The sequence below is a fragment of the Erpetoichthys calabaricus genome, chromosome 8 (assembly GCF_900747795.2).
Source record: "Erpetoichthys calabaricus chromosome 8, fErpCal1.3, whole genome shotgun sequence".
NCBI classification, from domain to species: domain Eukaryota; kingdom Metazoa; phylum Chordata; class Cladistia; order Polypteriformes; family Polypteridae; genus Erpetoichthys; species Erpetoichthys calabaricus.
The window spans coordinates 1,045,333-1,064,829 of record NC_041401.2 but is presented as its reverse complement, the minus strand read 5'-3'; the positions used below and the strand labels follow the sequence as shown (position 1 = coordinate 1,064,829).

Here is a 19,497-nt window from a genome sequence, read left to right as displayed (position 1 = left end):
GTGCTCTGGCAGCAGGTTCTCGATATCGCTTGAAGCCGTTCTGGAACCAGAGATACAGAACTACAGGTCTAGATCGTCTCTGACCTTCAGAGGCTACGGGTTACCAAGACCATTCAAATGCATCGATAAAGCCACAGATTCCCACGAGATGCCCACCTCTCGGCAGTCATTCTGGACCCTTAGGCCCGTGAAGCTCTAGGCTGGCACCTTACCAGGTCAGCTGGGTGCTCATGACTGCATCGGTCTCCTTTGGGACATCACCGTTGGGAGGAATGCTCAAGTGCGTTCGGAAGGCGCGTTGTGTAGCGATGATGGATTCGTCGTCTGTGAAGAACAGCGAAAGCACGGTGGGCGCCGGACCAAAGTGTGTTGGCGATAATCTACAAGGACCCCCACCTCACGCAGTGACCTTGAGAAATGGGCTCCTTGAGTTTGGCTCACCCTGTGCTTGACACTCTAAATGTGACATTTCCCGGTTTTCCTCTTTATTTCGGATTCAATTCATTTTTGGTGTGTTTGATGTTTGTGGGCCAATGAGACTCAACCGTTTTTTCCTTGGAATTTCTTGACATTTAATGAGCTAGTTAATAAGTTAGTCAGGGACACTTAGGTCACCTTTCACCCCACTTTTATTTGTGTTGCCCTATTTAGCCCTGGCATGTCCTGCCCTTTTATTTGTTTCTCTTTTTTAGGTTGAACTTTATTGCCAGCCAGCAGGAGTTGCTAGGAATTTGCCTCGGTGTTCCTTGACGTTTTGGGTCTCGCCGGTTGATTCCATTTATTCCTGCGAGCTCGAAGGTTCACTTTGTGCTTTTGTTTCCTTCGCTGCGTGCCTGCCAGCTGCTGCCCCCCTTCAGTCGTCATGCTCCGCGATGGCGGGCGTCTCTCATTTTCATGCGTGCCTTCGCCCCAGACGCTGCCCACACAGACCCTTTCGGCAGCCGGCTGTTCCATCCTGTTGCGTTTTTAACAGTGCGATGGCGGCGCTGCTGCGTTTGGCTTTACTTAAATGGAGAGCCGGGAGATTGCGAGCCAACTTGTTGTGCTGTCACCAGTGTGACGGTGGCCAGCTGGGATATCTGACTATCCAGGCCCGAGTACAGAATGTTAAAAAATGCAGTGACGATGGCGCCACTGAACAGGCGAAGCAGGCGCGGAGGACTTGTCAGCTCAGTAACGAAATGGAATTCTTCACTGACATTTTAAGTAAAAGTGTACATCCGAGAAATGGCCGGCCAATCTGTCAAAGCCGAATGAAGAAGAATTACGATGGCAAAGCAAACGGTGGCACTCGGGCAGCTTTTACTAAATTCTACACATTTAGAAGGTGACAGGAGTGCTCAGTGACGGCCTTCGACTCACTAAGGTCATTTAAACAAAAGCCAAGTCGTGGGATGTGACGTGGCCTTTAGGTGAGGTGACGGCCGTCTGAGAGGAAGTAACTTTAGGGGCTTTCAAAACTTGACTTGATTTTAGAAGAAGTTAGTGGACAGGACTGGCGAGCTGTGGGGGGGCTGATCTCGTCCAGAGTGTGAAATTGGCAACTTGGGACAAATGTGTACACACAAGGTGGGAAAGGGTTACAAAAGTGAAGCACCAGGCGTGTGACATTTGAGTTCAATGTCACTTGAGTCTCCGCCATCATCAGAGGAGCCCCAGCACTTGGCCCAAACCTACAAAGCTGGCCTTAAAGCTGTAGCTTTGTGTAAGTGGGGGACGTCCAGCTCAGAATGTTTTAGAAATTTTGAATTTGAAGCCGCATTTAGTTTTCTGTTACTGGAGAGAAACGGTAGGTAAGTGTGCAACCACCCATGTTAAAATGGATAAGGTAATCCGTGATGATCCTGCCGTTCTTACACTGAAATCCCCCCGTTTGTCATTACATTGGGGGACACGGCCGCCATTTTCACACGTGACATTGAAGACCTGGAGAGTCGAGACATTTTAATATCCCTGTTTAGGTCCACATATGCGGGTACTGGTGCCCATGTCTGTGCTGGTCTCCTCGGCTGCTTCTTCTTGATCAGGTGGGTGTCACGGCATCACCCTGGTGCACACTCTTCATCTGCTCTTCTTGTTCTCGGCAGCTCGCACCACAGCAACAGCAGCCAGCAACTTGATTGAGGTGTTTGTGGATGGACAGCCTGTCATGGTGGAGCCGGGAACCACAGTGCTGCAGGTACCCGGGCGTCGATGGCTTTAGCGTGTGTGGTGGGAGCGGACCTGGGCCTCGGCTCACTGTGCCATCACTGTCTTTCAGGCCTGTGAGAAATTAGGAGTGCAGATCCCTCGCTTCTGTTACCACGAGAGACTCTCGGTTGCTGGCAACTGTCGGATGTGTCTGGTGGAAGTGGAGAAGGCGCCCAAGGTGAGGTGATTGATGTGCAGTGACATGGTGACGAGGTGCCCTGTTTCCGATCACTTGGTGCCCACTGCCCTTGTCTCCTTTTTCTTTTACAGCCAGTAGCTGCTTGCGCCATGCCGGTGATGAAGGGCTGGAACATCCTGACGAATTCTGAGAAAACTAGGAAGGCCAGGTAAGCAATGAGAGGGCTAAAGAGCGAGTGCTGCTGGCCTGGCACCATTCCTGTGCCCTGGGATCACAAAGCTGTCCTGGACTGCACACTTTTCTTTTCCACAGCTCTGTGTCAGCAAAATTTTTTTTTTTTTGTCCTTTACTTGCTTGTGACCAGTGCAGACCACCTGAACGACTAATGGCTGGTAGTCAACGTGGCCACATTTCACTACCCACGGTGCTTTGTACAACCTGTCAGCCTTTTAGCCCTGTAAAGTACCACGGCAGCCAAGACTGTGGACAGTACTGTGGTCATGCCTGCTTGCTTGCCCATCATCATCGTTGTTCATGCCGGCCCAGCTCTTGCCATCCAGGCCCTTTTCTGGGGGACTGAGCCGTGGCCTGCTGCTTCATAATCGTCTGCTGTTTGTGCTCACATTTCAGGGAAGGAGTGATGGAATTCCTACTGGCCAACCACCCGCTGGACTGTCCAATCTGTGACCAAGGAGGGGAGTGTGACCTGCAGGTATGCAATGGAAGCCATTGGTTTGGACTGTAAAGCGCACGTGTCCATGTGACATTCTCCGGTCCAGCATGCTTTTCACCTCCAATGACCACTTGCAGGGTTTAGCGTGCCAGGAGAAGACTAAAGTGGCGTGGGGGGGGTATGCTGTTGGCAGCAAGCACGGAGCAGTCAGAAATCCAAGTGATGAACAAGGCCCTTCAGGTAGACACTCCAAAATGACATCCAATTAGTTCCCTAAAGTCGGACTTGGTCATTTAGTCCATGTGTCATCAGTCCCCTGTGTGAAGAGAAGCTTTGTAACATTTGTCTGAAATTTTCCATGAAGATGTTTCCAACTGTGTCCCAGTGTCCTTGCTGAGATCTTCGGTTCAAACTCCCCTTTGTAATCGTATCACCTCTTGATCTCCACTTACTTCACCTCCTCCAGTGTCCCCTCAGACTAGCCGCTCTCTTCTGGACTGTCCTTTTTTGTAATATGGAGACCACCACTTGAGGTGTTACTAGTGCGCTATATAACTTCAGCGTGACCTCCCTTGACCACATCGTTATATGTAGCCCAGCATCCTATTGTCTTTCTCGATCATCTTCTGTGCGCTCTCTAGATGTTGCTGGGGTCGCGGCCACTTTGACTACCAGGCTCTTGTCAGAAGGTGTACTTTTATTTTTTAAATCTTCCGTTGTGTCCTCCAGTCTCACATTTGTACGTCCTCCATATAATAAATACATCACAGTACGTGTCATCTGCCCTAAAGCTACCCAAGAGTTAGAGTTCTGCTGATTCTCCAGGCTCTGCCCTTCGTGGTAGGGTCCTGAGGTGATTGTCGTCACGTAGGCCCCATACTCTTCACTCACTGTCGGGGTTACCTCGTGTTGTAGCTCAATTTGTTTCAGCAAAACCTCCGGCAACTAAACTGAGCACCACAACGGGCAGGAGAGAAAAAAAGCTCCACATTTACTTGTGCGTTAACGTAGATAACGGGCTTAAAATACAAGCCATCAGAATAATAGCGCGACCTCGGTAATACTCGCTTCGTCCTGCTTAAGCTACCAGATGGCCTCTGGTTCAGCTTGGTCTGGCATTGCCCTTGGGTGCAGTGGCATAAACAGACCAGTCTGGCTATGGATGCCAAGTAGGAGTTTCTTTGCTCTCCTGTCTTGATGTTGTCACAAAACCACAATGAGACATTAAGAAGGTTTGGGGCAGCCACCTGTATAATATCTCCTGGCTGCAAAATGGATTTGGGAATTGATATACAGATCTTTCCAGATGGGAGTCCACATCTGGACTGCCGGTACAGAGACAAGATGGCTGCTTTAAAGGCCAGTGTAGGAGGTGACGTCATCAGCCCCGGGACTGGAAGTGACGTCATTAGTGGCACCAGAACCCTGCGGGATTTCCCCGAGAATGGTCTGCAAGGGATCGAGAAAGACAGTTGGCGCACCCTGCCGCCCCCTGATCGGACGTGGAATTGCCATTCTTCAGGCCTGTTAGTTGACTCCTACTCGCACGTGTGTGACGATGTTTATCCAGATTTCTTGATGTACCTCCCGGACCAATGGGACACTGATGTGGCTCAGCTCGGGTAGATTCAGCCCCCATTCCAGCCCATGCTTTGACCCTGGAGGGAGAGAGGGGGGCGTCATAAATTTGACCTGCCTCTTCCTTTCTAGGCTGTGCCAGCCTTCTAATGAGGTTTCCTCTCAGCCACCTGTATTCCCCCATGCTAGCTGACCAGGCAGTTTCTGAGATTTTATCATTGTTAGTTTTAAAGTAGTGTTCTTTTTTTTTTTAAGTACTTATTTTGATCATAGTATTATTACACCGCTCTCATGACGCAGGTTACACTGTACACTGATGAATGAATGAACCACCTGGATTGGGACCCGACACGTCATTTGCTGTCATTGTCAGACTTAACCAGTTTGTGCTTTATATTTGCAGCAGATGACTTATGTGTATTAAAACAGCACTGCCTCCTACTGGCCTCCACTTGTAACATCACCTAATTCTGAAATGGTCCCTCTCTCTCTCTAAAGGCTGATTGACATTTTTGCGTCGAGCTCATGCTGTAGGCCACACCGTCCAAAGTGGTTTATACTTCAGTGTGGCGCCGCCCTGCTGGCACATGCCTAAGCGCTAGTTGACGGCGTTTGAAAAGCGAATGGCCCACTAAAACGCAGGCAGGTTTACCCTCCAGGATCTGCGCTCCTCTTGCTACACGTTCTTCTGTGGGTGAACGTATTTGTCCGTTACGTTTTTTTCCACGATTTTCATACATTTGCTGACTTCCAAACTGATGTCATCTGATATGTCATGCCACAAATTAAACTGGCTGCCAGCTGATTGTCTTTGTAGTCTTGTGATGAGGTATCTCATAAATTTGTGTTTTCTGACTTCTTCAACAAGTCTTTTCAAGATCTGCTCCATGTTTAATAGATAGATAGATAGATAGATAGATACTTTATTAATACCAAGGGGAAATTCACACACTCCAGCAGCAGCATTCTGATAATAACAATATTAAATTAAAGAGTGATAACAAAGCAGGTATAACAGACAATAACTTTGTATAATGTTAACGTTTACCCATAAGGGGTGGAATTAAAGAGTCACATAGTGTGGTGGAGGAACGATCTCCTCAGTCTGTCAGTGGAGCAGGACGGTGACAGCAGTCTGTCACTGAAGCTGCTCCTCTGTCTGGAGATGATCCTGTTCAGTGGATGTAGTGGATTCTCCATAATTGATAGGAGTCTGCTCAGCACCAGTCGCTCTGCCACAGAGGTCAAACTGTCCAGCTCTGTGCCTACAATAGAGCTTGCCTTCCTCACCAGTTTGTCCAGGCGTGAGGCGTCCTTCTTTAAGCTGCCTCCCCAGCACACCACCGTGTAGAAGAGGGCACTCACCACAACTGTCTGATAGAACATCTGCAGCATCTTATTGCAGATGTTGAAGGACGCCAGCCTTCTAAGGAAGTTTAGTCGGCTCTGTCCTCTCTTACACAGAGCATCAGTATTGGCAGTCCAGTCTAATTTATCATCCAGCTGCACTCCCAGGTATTTATAGGTCTGCACCCTCTGCACACAGTCACCTCTGATGATCACGGGGTCCATGAGGGGCCTGGTCCTCCTAAAATCCACCATCAGCGCCTTGGTTTTGCTGGTGTTCAGGTGTAGGTGGTTTGAGTCGCACCATTTAACAAAGTCCTTGATTAGGTTTCTATACTCCTCCTCCTGCCCACTCCTGATACAGCCCACGATAGCAGTGTCGTCAGTGAACTTTTGCACATGGCAGGATTCCGAGTTGTATTGGAAGTCCGATGTATATAGACTGAACAGGACCGGAGAAAGTCCAGTCCCCTGTGGCGCTCCTGTGTTGCTGACCACAATGTCAGACCTGCAGTTCCCGAGACGCACATACTGAGGTCTGTTTGTAAGATAGTCCACGATCCATGCCACCAGGTATGAATCTCCTCCCCATCTCTGTCAGGTTGACCCTAAGGAGCAGAGGTTGGCTGGTGTTGAAGGCGCTAGAGAAGTCCAGAAACATAATTCTTACAGTACCACTGCCTCTGTCCAAGTGGGAGAGGGATCAGTGTAGCATGTAGATGATGGCATCCTCCGCTCCCACCTAACATCAGAATAGCGAAAGATGACTGGGAAACGAGTTTCAGGAAATACGTGGTTACCAGAATGGCCAGTCAGAGTCTTAGGGGGTTGCGTCATTGTGACGTGTAGTCACATTTTTGAGGGGGTACGCTGTAGGCCCCATGCAGAAGTAGCAGTCAGCCTTAACCCTTTGCTTACTGTGTTTAAGCCAGTTTTGTGCCTGCCTGCCTGCCCACACACACACACACTGTCCCGAATGCCCACAGTTTGATTACTAAAAACTTTGTGAAAATGAAGATAAATCCCGTGTCCCTATTTGATCATATCCTGCTGTTGCTTCCTTGAAGAATTCCAGCAGGTCACAGTGTCTGCAAAAGTGTTCAACCTCATCGAAAGTCATCCCCAATGTCTGGATTTCAAAACACGCACACACACACACACATACTCCTTCAATTCATTACTTTGAGGACAACTGAAGTGTTCTAACAGTTGGTGTAAATCCAAAGGACATCGCTTGTCAGATGTGTGTTTCTAAAAACTAGACAAGCGCTGCTGGCGTTGGGGCTTCAGGTGTTCCCAAACAGGACATATGGACCTCTGGACTGAATGATCGGTCTCTACCAGAGAGTCACATGGTCTGCATATAAAAGTCACTCTGTGTGGGCGGTGAACCCACCGTGAAAATGAAGACTGAAGGGCAGACCACGCAAGTAAGTGACCATGTGATACAAAAGGGGGCAAAAATGTTTGGGCGTCCCGGTAAGCCCTGCTGGATCAGGAAGTGGAAGGTGGGACTCGTCACCCAGTCACAGAGTAGAGAAGGCTGGAGCACCCTAAGCAAGATGTAGTTTGGTAAGGGAGCCATCACTTTTAAGTGGGCTACAAGTGCAGGAGCCCCCAGTATCAAGAGCTTCCCATAGCAGTGTCCTGTTTGGCAAGATAGAAGCCATTATTGTAGAATATCCATGAAAAGGCCAATGTTGGTCTCGCAGCAGTGCACAAGAGGGGCCCAGCTAGGATCTGGGAGCAGGCCTAGTGGTCAGATGAAAGTAAGGTAGAGCTTTTTGGCCAAAATTCAACGTGCAGGCCCAAGACTGCCCATGCCATCCCTAAATTGACGTATGGTGGTGATGGACAAGTGGATGGAACTAAATGCAGGGAAATAGTGGAAGAGAACCTGAGGCTTAGAAGAAGGGTCACCATCCATCCAGCAAGAGCACAGGTCCAGGGTGACAGTGGAGTGGCCCAAATGCTAAAAGCTCGTCTTTGACAATGGCCCGGTCAAAGCGCTGAGCTCAACCCCACTGAGAACCTGAGGCAGTCCAGAGGTGCCATCCAGCCAACTGACACTGAGCAGAGGGTAGAGCGGGTCAGCCTTACCCAAAAACAAGAGGGGGGGCCCTGCTAAATACTGACGTGTGGGGTTTGTAAATTTGGGCAAGCAGCATTGTCCTGTTTTAATTTTTTAGAAATGTACTTTTGACAACTGATTCCCTTTTGGCTTTAAAAATAAACCATCATCTATTTCTGTAACGGGATAATATTTGCTAGTTTGAGGTCCTTAGAAACAACAATAATATTTATTTCTAGAGCACATTTTCATACAAATGATGTGCTTTACAGGATGAAGAACGAGAAAAAAAAGACAGAATTCGAGGCAACACTAATTAACATAAAACAAAAGTAAAGTCCAATGGGCAGGGAGGACAGAAAAAACAAAAAAAAAAAGAGTCAAACCTGCTGGGGGTCCGAGACCACCCTGCCCCCTCTAGGCATTCTACCTCACATCAGTGACCTCAATCAGTCCTCATGGAAGACCTTGGTGATGACGGTCATGTGGACTTGTGGCACTTCAGATCAGTCCTCGCCAACCTCCTCCAGCTCTCAGTCCTAACTGTTACCCGGTCCTGGTGATTTGTTAGATTGCAGCCTTTGTAATCCGCGCCACTCTTCTCCTTCTAACATTTTTCCAAGTCCCTTGGCACCTCCTTGGCAGTACCTGTTACTGCTGGGAGTCACTGACGTCTTTAGACGTGAAAACCTCGGAAGAAAGCCAGTAGTGTGGAGCATTCACTGCGTCGCTGTCTGCATGTCTTAGTGCGGCCATGACTTGGGGTTAAGGAGTGATTTGAGCTCTGCCAGTCTTCTGCTTGTAGGATGACCCACTCTGCCCCCAAGGGTCAGGCTAAAGCGGGGTGTCTCCTTGTATGCCCAGGCTTATTTAATGACAGGTTAGTAGGTGGTGTCAAAGCTTGAAGAAGCAGCCCAGCAAAGGCTTCACGTGGGCTCCCCTCCATTAGTTAATAAAGTTGGCACATTGGGTAATCGTGTCTGCTGCTCTTGTTACCAACAGGACCAGTCTATGATGTTTGGAAGTGACCGGAGTCGACTGACGGACAGCAAGAGAGCGGTGGAAGACAAAAACATCGGGCCTCTCATCAAAACTATCATGACGCGCTGCATTCAGTGCACACGCTGCATCCGGTGAGGCCACACGCACCTCGAACCGCGGCTGCGGGCACAGACCCCGTGACTGGAATACTCGGTTCGATTTTCACTTCCTTTTTTGCAGATTTGCCAGTGAGGTGGCAGGAGTGGATGACCTTGGCACAACTGGCCGCGGCAATGAAATGCAAGTGGGCACCTACGTGGAGAAGATGTTTATGTCCGAGCTCTCTGGAAATGTCATTGACATTTGCCCGGTGGGAGCGCTGACTTCCAAACCCTACTCCTTCACAGCTCGGCCTTGGGAAACGAGGTACGTGGTCTGGGGTCTCCACTGATGGTGTGCACAGCACTTGCCTGGTGACTTGACCGTCATGTCCTCCTGTCCGTGCAGAAAGACAGAGTCCATTGATGTGCTAGATGCAGTTGGCAGCAACATCGTGGTAAGCACTCGAGGGGGTGAAGTGATGAGGATCTTGCCCCGGCTGAATGAGGATGTCAACGAGGAGTGGATTTCCGATAAAACCAGGTGAGGGTTTTGCGTTGGACGCACAGCAGCAGCGCACGTGGCAGAGGGGCATTAAGTTGAATTCTATTCAGGATTGTGCTCTCGTTGCCGCAGGTTTGCCTACGACGGGTTGAAGCGCCAGCGCCTGACGCAGCCCTTGGTGAAGAACGCCTCGGGGCAACTGGTGCCAACCTCCTGGGAGAATGCTCTGTTGCAAGTGGCCCAAGTGGTACGTGCATTGAAGCGATACGGACGGAGAGTCTTGCTGGATTCCTTTCACCCTCGGCTTTAAATGGCTGTTTTTGTCTGCTGGCTTCAGCTGCAGGATGTCCAGGGTCACAATGTAGCTGCCATCGTGGGTGGACTGGTGGACGCCGAGGCTTTGGTGGCCATGAAGGATTTGCTCAACAGGTTGGACAGTGACAGTCTCTGCACAGAGGAGGTGTTTCCCATGGCAGGAGCTGGGTAATGTGGCAGGCAGTGTCAACCGGTGGGTGGGCTGCACGGTGGAGGTGGCGCTGAGACTTTGACGTGACTGCATTTCTTATTCCAACAGCGCCGACCTTCGCTCCAACTACTTGCTGAACACCAGGATTGTTGGGGTGGAGGAGGCTGACCTCCTGCTGCTTGTCGGCACCAATCCACGATTCGAGGCCCCCCTCTTCAATGCAAGGATTCGAAAGAGGTCAGTCGGTTGGATTGAGACCCCATCGATCTTTCTAGAAAAGTCACATTCTGGCAGGTGACAGGCAGTGAGGGTGAGTGTTTGGACAAATGTGACATTCGTCTTATCCCGTCTTGTTTCATCACAGCTGGCTACATAACGAACTGCAGGTGGCACTCATTGGCAGCCCAGTGGATTTAAGCTACACGTACAACCATCTTGGAGAGTCCACCCAAGTGCTGCAGGAAATCGCCTCTGGACGTCACCCGTTCTGCCAGGTATGACAGGGCTGGAGTGGGGTGACTTGGGCCGGGACACGCAGAGAATGAGTGTGCAAAACTGAGAGGGGCTTGTGTGTAGAGCCAGAGCTGGGAAGACCTGGGCATCCAATAGAAATGACTTGGCGTGAGACTGGAATATGAATGGAGGCCTACTCTGTAATGAGGTGCCCTTTGTTCACTTAGTAATGGCAGACTCTTCCTCCCAGATCCTGAAGCAGGCTAAGAAGCCCATGGTTATGGTGGGGAGCGCGTCCTTCCAGAGAGACGATGCCACCGCGATTCTTGCTGCCGTGTCCACCATTGCACAGAATGCCAAAGCCAGTAGTGGGGTGCAGGACAGCTGGAAAGTTCTAAATGTTCTTCACAGGTGAGCAGGACCTCCAACTGAATTTGACGTGTGCGCCAGTCAAAGATGCATAGGAGTCCTACAGCTCACTGGGATGGCACCGTCTCCGTAAATGTCCATTTAAAATGCACCTTTACACAAGTGGCATGATTGCAGGGTAGGTGAGCCACACACTTTGCGGCCTCTCTGGACGGTCCCACCTACCCTCTCTCGGCTTACTGGTTTGTGCCACTACAGTAGATTTGTCTTCTTGTTGCGTCTAGGGTGGCAAGTCAGGTGGCAGCGCTTGACCTGGGATACAAGGCTGGCATCGAGGCAATCCGAAAGAATCCTCCTAAAGTCCTTTTCCTCCTTGGAGCGGACAGCGGCTGTGTCACCCGACAGGACCTGCCTAAGGACTGCTTCGTCATATACCAGGGTATGGTGGCACTGTTGTGAATGAGAGCAGCAGTCCGGGACTGCTTGGATGGCCTGTGGACCTGACGGGGAGACGACTTAAGGGACCCCAGTAGAAAGGCTTCATTCGCCCCATTTGTCTTTTACTCCCCCCTGGACCGTTTGTAGGGCTAGCAAAGGAAAAATGTGAATGTCGCATCTTCACGGACACCGGAGATGACATTGCTGAAAGAAGGTGCTTTATAGGGGGCCCATCTCGAATAACGGCAGGGAGTTTGGAAACGTCCGAACAGGAAATCTCAACTAACGCATGTTGTGTAACCCCCATATCTGGTCCTCGGTCACGTGATCACCACGTCCCACCCGTGTACGTTTTGTTAAACAAGTCACTTCCGGAAGGTCACATCGTCCGTGTTGGTGAAGTGCACCGGCGAGATTTGAGCTTTTGACTTTGGAGCCTGCCTCCTGCTCATTCATTGGTCACTCCTGCCTTGTAACAGCTAATTCATTGGCTACCCTGGCATGTCACATGATATCTGAGAGGCGTGTGTAATTATGCAGTACAAGATTAAGAAAAGTGAGACGGGTGGGTAGACCGTCCACCTCGAGTTTGTGCAGAGCTCCATTGAATGGTCCTGAAGAGTCGCTGCGCCCGTTGACTCCACTGCCATGCATTCTGTTCTGTGGCCTCACTACTGAGGTGCATTGGTGTTCATTCCTAGCTTCTGTTTAGAGAGCAAATTCTATTATTATCGTCATTATGGTGACGTCAACGCTCTGCCATTTTGGGACACCTGCTCTAGCTTACGGTCGCTAAGGGGAATGCCGTTTGATGCCACGTCAGCCTGTTGGTTGGCCAGCGCAGTGTGTGACGTCATCGGTACGTGGCCACCGGCGGCGAGGTCCTCTCGGTTTCCTAGTCCTGGGATAGCGTCCACAAAGAAAAATCAACGTCTCAGATGTACTGTTGGTGGCGGATTCTTTCATCCGTTTGCTGCTCGTGTTTTGGCCTTTTGTTGTTAACGACCGCCGCCCGTTCCACGAGTTCAACTTGACCGCAGCGCTTTTTAAGGAAATGTCTTCATTTACAAAATTTAGCTTGACCGTAACACCAATGAGAAAGCAGGACTTCTGACCAATGAATGATGGGGAGCAATTCACAAGCTGGGTGGTCTGTGTGTGCTTCACTTTGGTGTTCTCTTCTCGTTTTCTGGAAGGATTTAACAACATTTGAACCAAGATGCTCGTGTATGGATTGACGTGAGCATGTGACCGGACACCTGATGTGTAGTCTCGCGGGGCCAGATGTGAAATACGCTTGTTGAGCAGAGTGTAGTGAATATCGTCAGAATCCTCCGCTGAAAAGGCTCCGTTCACACCTCCAGTTCCTGGAGTCCGCGCACTTTAAACTGCCGGGGTTTTCAGGGAACAAAAGACTTGACGCTTGTCAGAAAATAAAAAGCTGTTATCTGTTCAAGAGCTGAGTAGCACAAGGTAGGGGAGGCATGTTGACCAATCTGGACGTCGTAGCGAGCGTGGTGGCACACACACGAAGACCCCCCCCCCCATCTGTTGTGATATCTTTGTCATTTTGACTGTGTCGTCACTTTATGGCGTAACAACAGTAAATCGAGGTTGGATAAGCACTGTGCTCTACGGGTATGCGACGTGTTAAAGCGCGGCGGCCATTTTGTCTTTGGCGTGTTTGCACGTTAACTTCCTTGTTCAGAAGGTGGATGCTGTGCAGCCTCGTCTGGGCCTCTGCTGGTGTCGTTGGTTGATTCGGGTGTTTTGAGTGCTGAAATCTGCACCTCCTGTGGCTCTTCTTCCTTTTTCTCCTCCTCTTCGCTGGGGTGTGACACGTCGTGGACTTTGAGTGCACGTCGTACATTTTATATTGTCGTGAGCATAGCTGCCAATTCTTTCAGCCTCACTAGCGTCGTACCTGAAGAGCAGAGAGCAGCCACAGCCCCCCGTATCATTCACGTTTACCCATCGATGGTGGTCTACAGTATAATCGGATGTTACAGGAAGGTTTTCCCTGCCTCAGGTTCCGTTTATTTTTAACACGTGCAGCGCGCCCTCCTCACACGTGACACACATTTGTATGTTACTTTGGGGTCTTCTTAGCCGGGTTTTCGGCTGGAGACGGTTCATCGTAGTCAAAAGCTGGCTGGCTGTCGGACCACATCAACAAGACCACCATTCTCTCTTTGCTGCTCCAACTCACCGGACACTCAGTGAGCCACCTTATTGTGCCCACCCAATTGTAAGTGAAGTTCACTCCTGGTTGTTTGTCGGTCTCGGTGGGTCCCCATTCACGCCCACCGTATTGAGAGCCGTGTTACCCATGTCACCCGTGAGAACACGATCTTAAAAGCTCTTCATGGCTGTCACTCGGATTGTGATTCTTGGGGTGGCATATTCCTTTAAAGTAAGTGCTCTTGGGGGGGGGGTATTGGGCACATGAGTATGTCCTGAAGGCCCAGATGGCATGAGGTGGTGGAGGGGACCTGCCGACATGGCAGTCAGAAAGTTGGCTAGAGAGCTCCTCACGCATGTGGCCTCTTGTTGCTGCAGGTCATCACGGGGATGTCGGAGCCCCGATGGCAGATGTTGTGCTTCCTGGTGCGGCCTACACAGAAAAGAACGGAACGTACGTCAACACCGAGGGGCGAGCTCAGCAGACGAGGTTGGCAGTCACACCCCCCGGCATTGCCCGAGATGACTGGAAGATCATCAGGGCCATCTCTGAGGTGCGTTGGGACAGATTATCCTTGCCTGCTGCGGTGACGCTCACTTGGCCACCCCGCTCTTACCGGCTTCCCTGTGGCTCTTCCAGGTGGCAGGCGTCCTCCTTCCTTATGACACCCTGGAAGACGTCCGGAATCGGTTGGCAGAGGTGTCTCCAAACCTGGTCCGCTACAATGATGTTGAAAACTGCAACTACTTCAAACAGGCCTTAGAGCTGTCCCAGGTGAGACCCCTGCAGGCCTCGCGGGTTGGCAGATAGATAGATAGATACTTTATTAATCCCAATGGGAAATTCACAATGCTCCTCGTGGGCAGCGTCTCTCTGGTCACTCATGCCTGCCAGGCTGGTGATGTTGCCGGGGCGGAAGGTGCGTCAAGATGACTTCTCAGATCTGACTGTCTGCTCTTGTTTTCCAGAGTGTTAATCAGAAACTGCTTCCCAGCCCTCTGGTCCCACCACAGCTGACGATCAGGGACTTCTTCATGACAGGTAAGTGACTGGGGGGCACTTGTGGAAAGCCGTGTTAGCAGGGGGTTCATCTGTGACTCACAACACCCATGTGTTGTCTCATGGAGGTCACCTGGATGCCTGCATTTGTTCACTTCTAGTTCAGGAGGAGCAGGTGGGCATACAGACCCTTACCCATTCAGTCTGCTTGGCATCCTCTCTGCCCACCCATTTTTTCTGGAAAATTTGTGTCTCCTCTGGAAACCCAGTACCTTCAAACCTTTCAATTGGAGTTGGTCCACCATGAGCACTGAGCCGAGGACTTGCTTTGGGTTCACACTGACTGCCTAACTTCCCTGACAGATCTGGGAATGCCCAGTGGTGCCCGCATTTTGGTCTCCAGTTTCATCCACAAATGTCCCTTCTGTCAGACTCTCCGCTCCTTTTGTATCTCAGTGGCCGCCAACCGGGTTTGGGCCTCTCACTGATACTCCGCTTTCCTGTCCTCATCTTATAAGCCAGGGACGTGTGCCCCATGGTGCCCGCTGCCACCCTCTGCTGTCTTCTTGTCCCTGGGGTGATCAGGCCTCTCTGGCCTTTGTGTTTCCATCACAATAGTTCAGAGTTATCATAAAGGTGGTCCACACTTTGAGGGATTTAATTAATTTTTGTTTTGTGTTTTCACTTGCGCTTTCTTATTGAATATTCATTTATGTTAATCCTACACCTGGTCTTGTGACCACATTCGTAATCAAGTTTAAGATATGCGTGACACTGTAGCCCCGCCCACCCTTTACTTCTCTGGGCCCCCTGCTGGTGAACAGTGCTGTGAAAAAGTATTTGCCCCCCTCCTTGATATCCTTTATTTTTGTGCATTTGTCACAATCAGTGGCATCAGATGCTCTTTAGACAAAATGTAAATTAGAAAAAGGGAACCAAACCAAACCTAGCGCACCATTTCGAAGTTTCTACTTCATGTACGGGGCGAGTCAACATGAGGTTAACATTTGAATGGCAGGAACCATCCATCCATTATCCAACCCGCCATATTCTAACTACAGGGTCAAGAGGGTCTGCTGGAGCCAATACAGCCAACACAGGGCACAAGGCAGGAAACAAACCCCGGGCAGGGTGCCAGCCCACCGCAGGGCACACACACTACGGACAACTTAGAATCGCCAATCCACCTAACCTGCATGTCTTTGGACTGTGGGAGGAAACCCACGCAGACACGGGGAGAACATGCAGACTCCATGCAGGGAAGCAAACCCAGATGGGTCTCCTAACTGCGAGGCAGCAGCGCTACCCACTGCGCCATCGTGACGCCCTGGCAGAAACTATTTATTCACGATCCATACTTCATATGTGCCATCATGTGGCACATAAATTGTATTCAAGTACATACCTAGCAGTACCATCAGTGTTAACATCATTTGGACTCCCCCCGTATTTAAATAATAATAATAATACTAATGCATTTATAAGCACCTTTCATGACACACTGTACCTGTGTAAGACAATGAGATGCCAACAATAAAGAGTTAGGGTACCAGCCTGCTCACCCCCATAACCTGCGGAGATGTCCATGCAGACACAAGTCCACAACAGAACTGCCCAAGATGGCTGACCGGACGCTGGAAGTGATGTCAGAGGTGTTCTCGCTGTCAATCCTCCATGAGGACACGGCGCCAACCCCGTTGGTAGAATTACAGTCACTAGAGCCCTTCAGCAAACTCACGTAAAAATGAGACAATAAGTAAGACATCAAGGGATGAGACCACCGAAATGACAAAATACAAATCAGCACACCAAGCAGGTTTAAAAAGGGGGTCTTCAGAATCAACAATTGAGGATGACTGGCTAAGATAGAAGTCCCCCGTCCCCCCCCCCAAGGTTTGGGTTTAGTGTGTGGGACAACAGATTCAGCATCAGGGGGCCTTAAACTGCGACCGGGTGGGCAGCATTTTAACGAGTTTGAAGTACGGACGGGGATGCCGCCATGAAGAGCCTTGTGAGTTAACAGGAGAATCCTGACAGAGCTGCAGTATTTACTGGGCAGCCAGTGCAAGGACGACCGTGATGGGGTCCCAGGGTTTCAATTCTGTTGTCATTAATGTAGGGCTTCACTGGGACCACCAAAGAGCAGAGCCTGGCAGTAATCGAGCCGAGGGCAGACAGAAGTACGAGTGAGTAGTTGAGCAGCACAGTCAGTGAGAGAAGAAGATGGGCCTTCAGCTGAAAGAAAGCAGAGCAGCGGACGTCCTTAACGTGAGGCGCAAATGACAGACTGGAACGTGAAACTTCTGAGATGGGAGAGACCTTTACGTACCATCAGGGCTGGCGTTTGCGATGGAGTTAAGAGGGGTGACCCGAGACGAAGGCTGGACTCCTTCATGTGTGTCACTATGGAGGGTCTTTGGGTCCCGCTGGTTTGACGTTGTGTCGCCAATGAGGTGTGTTGTGAGGGAGCGTCCGTTATGGCACCATTACCCGGGGGTGATCTGGCTGATTATTGAGGACCCGAGTGGCTGGACCAGGCCAAGGGGTTGCCCACGTAACTCCTGGTTATGGCAGATAGGCACTCATTTCCTGACCACGTGTCTGCCTGGGCAATTGCCAAGCGGTTTCATCCTGTGGTGGGTGCGTCAACATGCTGTACCAGTGCAGGCTCCCCAGCTTGACTCATCTCCAGTACGTTTTAAACCGGTGTGGTGGCTACTGTGGAATTGGTACTAGAATTTGGACTTTGGTATCAATTCCACCTTTCGGACCTCCATTCCAGTACCTAAACTTCCAAACCCCCCCCCCCCACCGGGTCTTACTTCAGCCTCCCCAGTGTGCTGCCCAACTTTGCTCCTGATAGCCCTGAGGGTCCCAATCACGCTGAAGCAGTAAGGGTCCCCCGTGAAACTGAGATTACAGCGAAACACGCCGTTGTTTTTTTTCGTGAAGACGTGACGCGCCCGTTTTTCCACAATGAGGGAAGATGGAGTCGAGTGGAAAGGCGCCGTTTACTTCTGGTATGGAAACTCCTGAAACGCTGGTACCAAATCATTTAAAAGTTGGGTTTTTCAGTGCTTATCCAGTACTGGTATACCGCGCACCCTAGTGGCACAGCCAAGAACGAAGGTGACCACTCAGGGAGGGCCAGACGAGCCCACCGTGTGTGTGTGTGTGAAGTGAAGCAAAGGTGAGTGGGCCGAAACTCCTCCACGGCGCACTGCTAGGAAGTATGGAGATTTGAGGGGGCAATTACTTTTTCACACGGGGACGCCTCTCTCCCTTAACTCAATAAAAGCCGTACTGTGCGTTCACGCGGGTTCCCTTCCTCCAACTTCACTTGTGCCAAATGTGCAAAGGCGGGGAGGGGGGGGCACACACTTTTTCACACACTCATTTTGCCCGTTTTATTCCTGCAGACCCGATCAGCAGAGCCTCGCAGACGATGGCCAAGTGTGTGAAGGCGGCGACGGAGGGAGCCCAGGCGGTGGAGGAGCCGTCCATCTGCTGACGTGGCCTGAGCCGTGTGCCCGTGTGATGGCGGCAGGCTGGTCAGCTCGCTCTGTGTGTCCAGATTACTCGTTGAGAATGTTGGCATAATAAATTTATTCTGGAAGGAGCTGTCAGTTGTGAATTGTTATGGCTGGTCTCGTCGTGTCTACCACCACACAGGCGGAGGGTGAGGCCTCAAAGATGAAAGACCCCGGGCACAAACAAGGGGGCCAAAACAGCCCTGAGGTGAGCAAAGCAGGGATCAGCTTGGATAAGTCAGGCTCCATATTTGATATAGTGCCTTTCAAAGAAGTGCCCGCAGTCCCTGCCATGTGTCAGATCGAGAGGAGCCAGGCACTTCAAACTCGGTCGAGAGGCTGTGCTGCTGCCTGTGTGCCCATTTATGAGCCAGTCTGGGGTCTCCAATTAGAGGACATTAGTCTGGAGAGGGGGGTCAGCCATTTTATTTTATATAGTGCCTTAGTATACAGACACGTGGTCTGGGTGTGGGGGGACTTGTTTGCCAGTTCAGAAGTGTCACAGACGGAGGTCATTATAGGTACTTGGGCACAGATGGCACTGGTGTGGTTTATTAAAGGAGCCAATGCACAGAAAGGGCACTGCCCGCTGGAAGACGGCTGATGTTTGTGTACCCACAGATGATGTGAAGGGCAACATGACAGAACTGAGTAGCATCTCCTGTGCATTATATAGCGCCTTTCATGGGGTAGGCACTTCCCACATCGCTGCAGCGTACTGGCATCTTTTCAGTGTGAGCATAAAGGCACTTGGTGTCCTGGTTGGACTGGACACGTGTGCCACGCTTGGGGTCTGTGCCTTCACATGTGTGCCCACCCGAGTGAGTGCCTGTCCTTGTAAGGCGCTCCCTAAATGCCGAATTTGTGTGCTTTGCACTCGATGAGCTCAAATGTGCCTATTGCTATTTATTTTGTATAGCAAAAAATCAGAGGGGGGGCACAATGGGCTTTAACAGCCCCCCAGCCTTGACTCTCTAAGAGGGGGAAAAAATGGAAGAAACCTCGGCAAAGGCAATTCAAAGAGAAGTTGGGCATGCAGTGGGTGTCACTGTGCTGGAGCTGGCAAGGCCAGCTGTGCCTTTGAGAATGTCGGTGCCAGCTGGTGCCATTTATTTGCACCTGAGGAGGTGCTGCCATTTGGTTGGGAGCTGGTGGGTGTAAAACGGAAGCAATATCGCCCCCTACTGGCTCAGTAGCTGAAGTATAAAACGGCCAGTAGGTCCACCGTGACGTGTGCCAGGCCTGCCACTACTCAAAGGGTGGAAATGCAGAAGCAATTACGTCAGGGCAGGGTCACGCTTTGAAGGTGCTATATAAAGTCATAGGTTCAATGCCCACCTCCTAGTAAGACCCCGAGCTATTCAACCCACCAGCACTTGAGCTGCACATTGAGATTACGTGTAAAGATGGCATAGTGGGCAAGGCTTTGGACTTCAGTCCCACTACTGCCACTGTGTGACCCTGAGCAAGTCACTTCA

The 19,497-nt window shown here is 50.6% G+C and overlaps 1 protein-coding gene across 2 annotated transcripts in view; it reads left to right on the top strand.

Moving 5' to 3' along the window:
• The window catches only part of ndufs1 (NADH:ubiquinone oxidoreductase core subunit S1), a 40,062-nt gene extending 21,957 nt beyond the window's left edge, over positions 1-18,105 (top strand). For both annotated transcript variants that reach the window (XM_028806106.2, XM_028806107.2), the window contains exons 3-19: positions 2,088-2,179; positions 2,261-2,368; positions 2,461-2,537; positions 2,960-3,041; positions 9,001-9,131; positions 9,220-9,405; positions 9,487-9,621; positions 9,715-9,829; positions 9,920-10,065; positions 10,157-10,285; positions 10,413-10,542; positions 10,752-10,912; positions 11,155-11,309; positions 13,868-14,043; positions 14,130-14,264; positions 14,459-14,531; positions 17,909-18,105. In XM_028806106.2, the coding sequence (XP_028661939.1) occupies positions 2,088-2,179; positions 2,261-2,368; positions 2,461-2,537; positions 2,960-3,041; positions 9,001-9,131; positions 9,220-9,405; positions 9,487-9,621; positions 9,715-9,829; positions 9,920-10,065; positions 10,157-10,285; positions 10,413-10,542; positions 10,752-10,912; positions 11,155-11,309; positions 13,868-14,043; positions 14,130-14,264; positions 14,459-14,531; positions 17,909-18,000 (2,123 nt within the window). In that variant the 3' untranslated portion in view covers positions 18,001-18,105. The remainder of the gene's footprint in view (positions 1-2,087; positions 2,180-2,260; positions 2,369-2,460; positions 2,538-2,959; positions 3,042-9,000; positions 9,132-9,219; positions 9,406-9,486; positions 9,622-9,714; positions 9,830-9,919; positions 10,066-10,156; positions 10,286-10,412; positions 10,543-10,751; positions 10,913-11,154; positions 11,310-13,867; positions 14,044-14,129; positions 14,265-14,458; positions 14,532-17,908) is intronic.
• Positions 18,106-19,497: the final 1,392 nt, after the last annotated feature.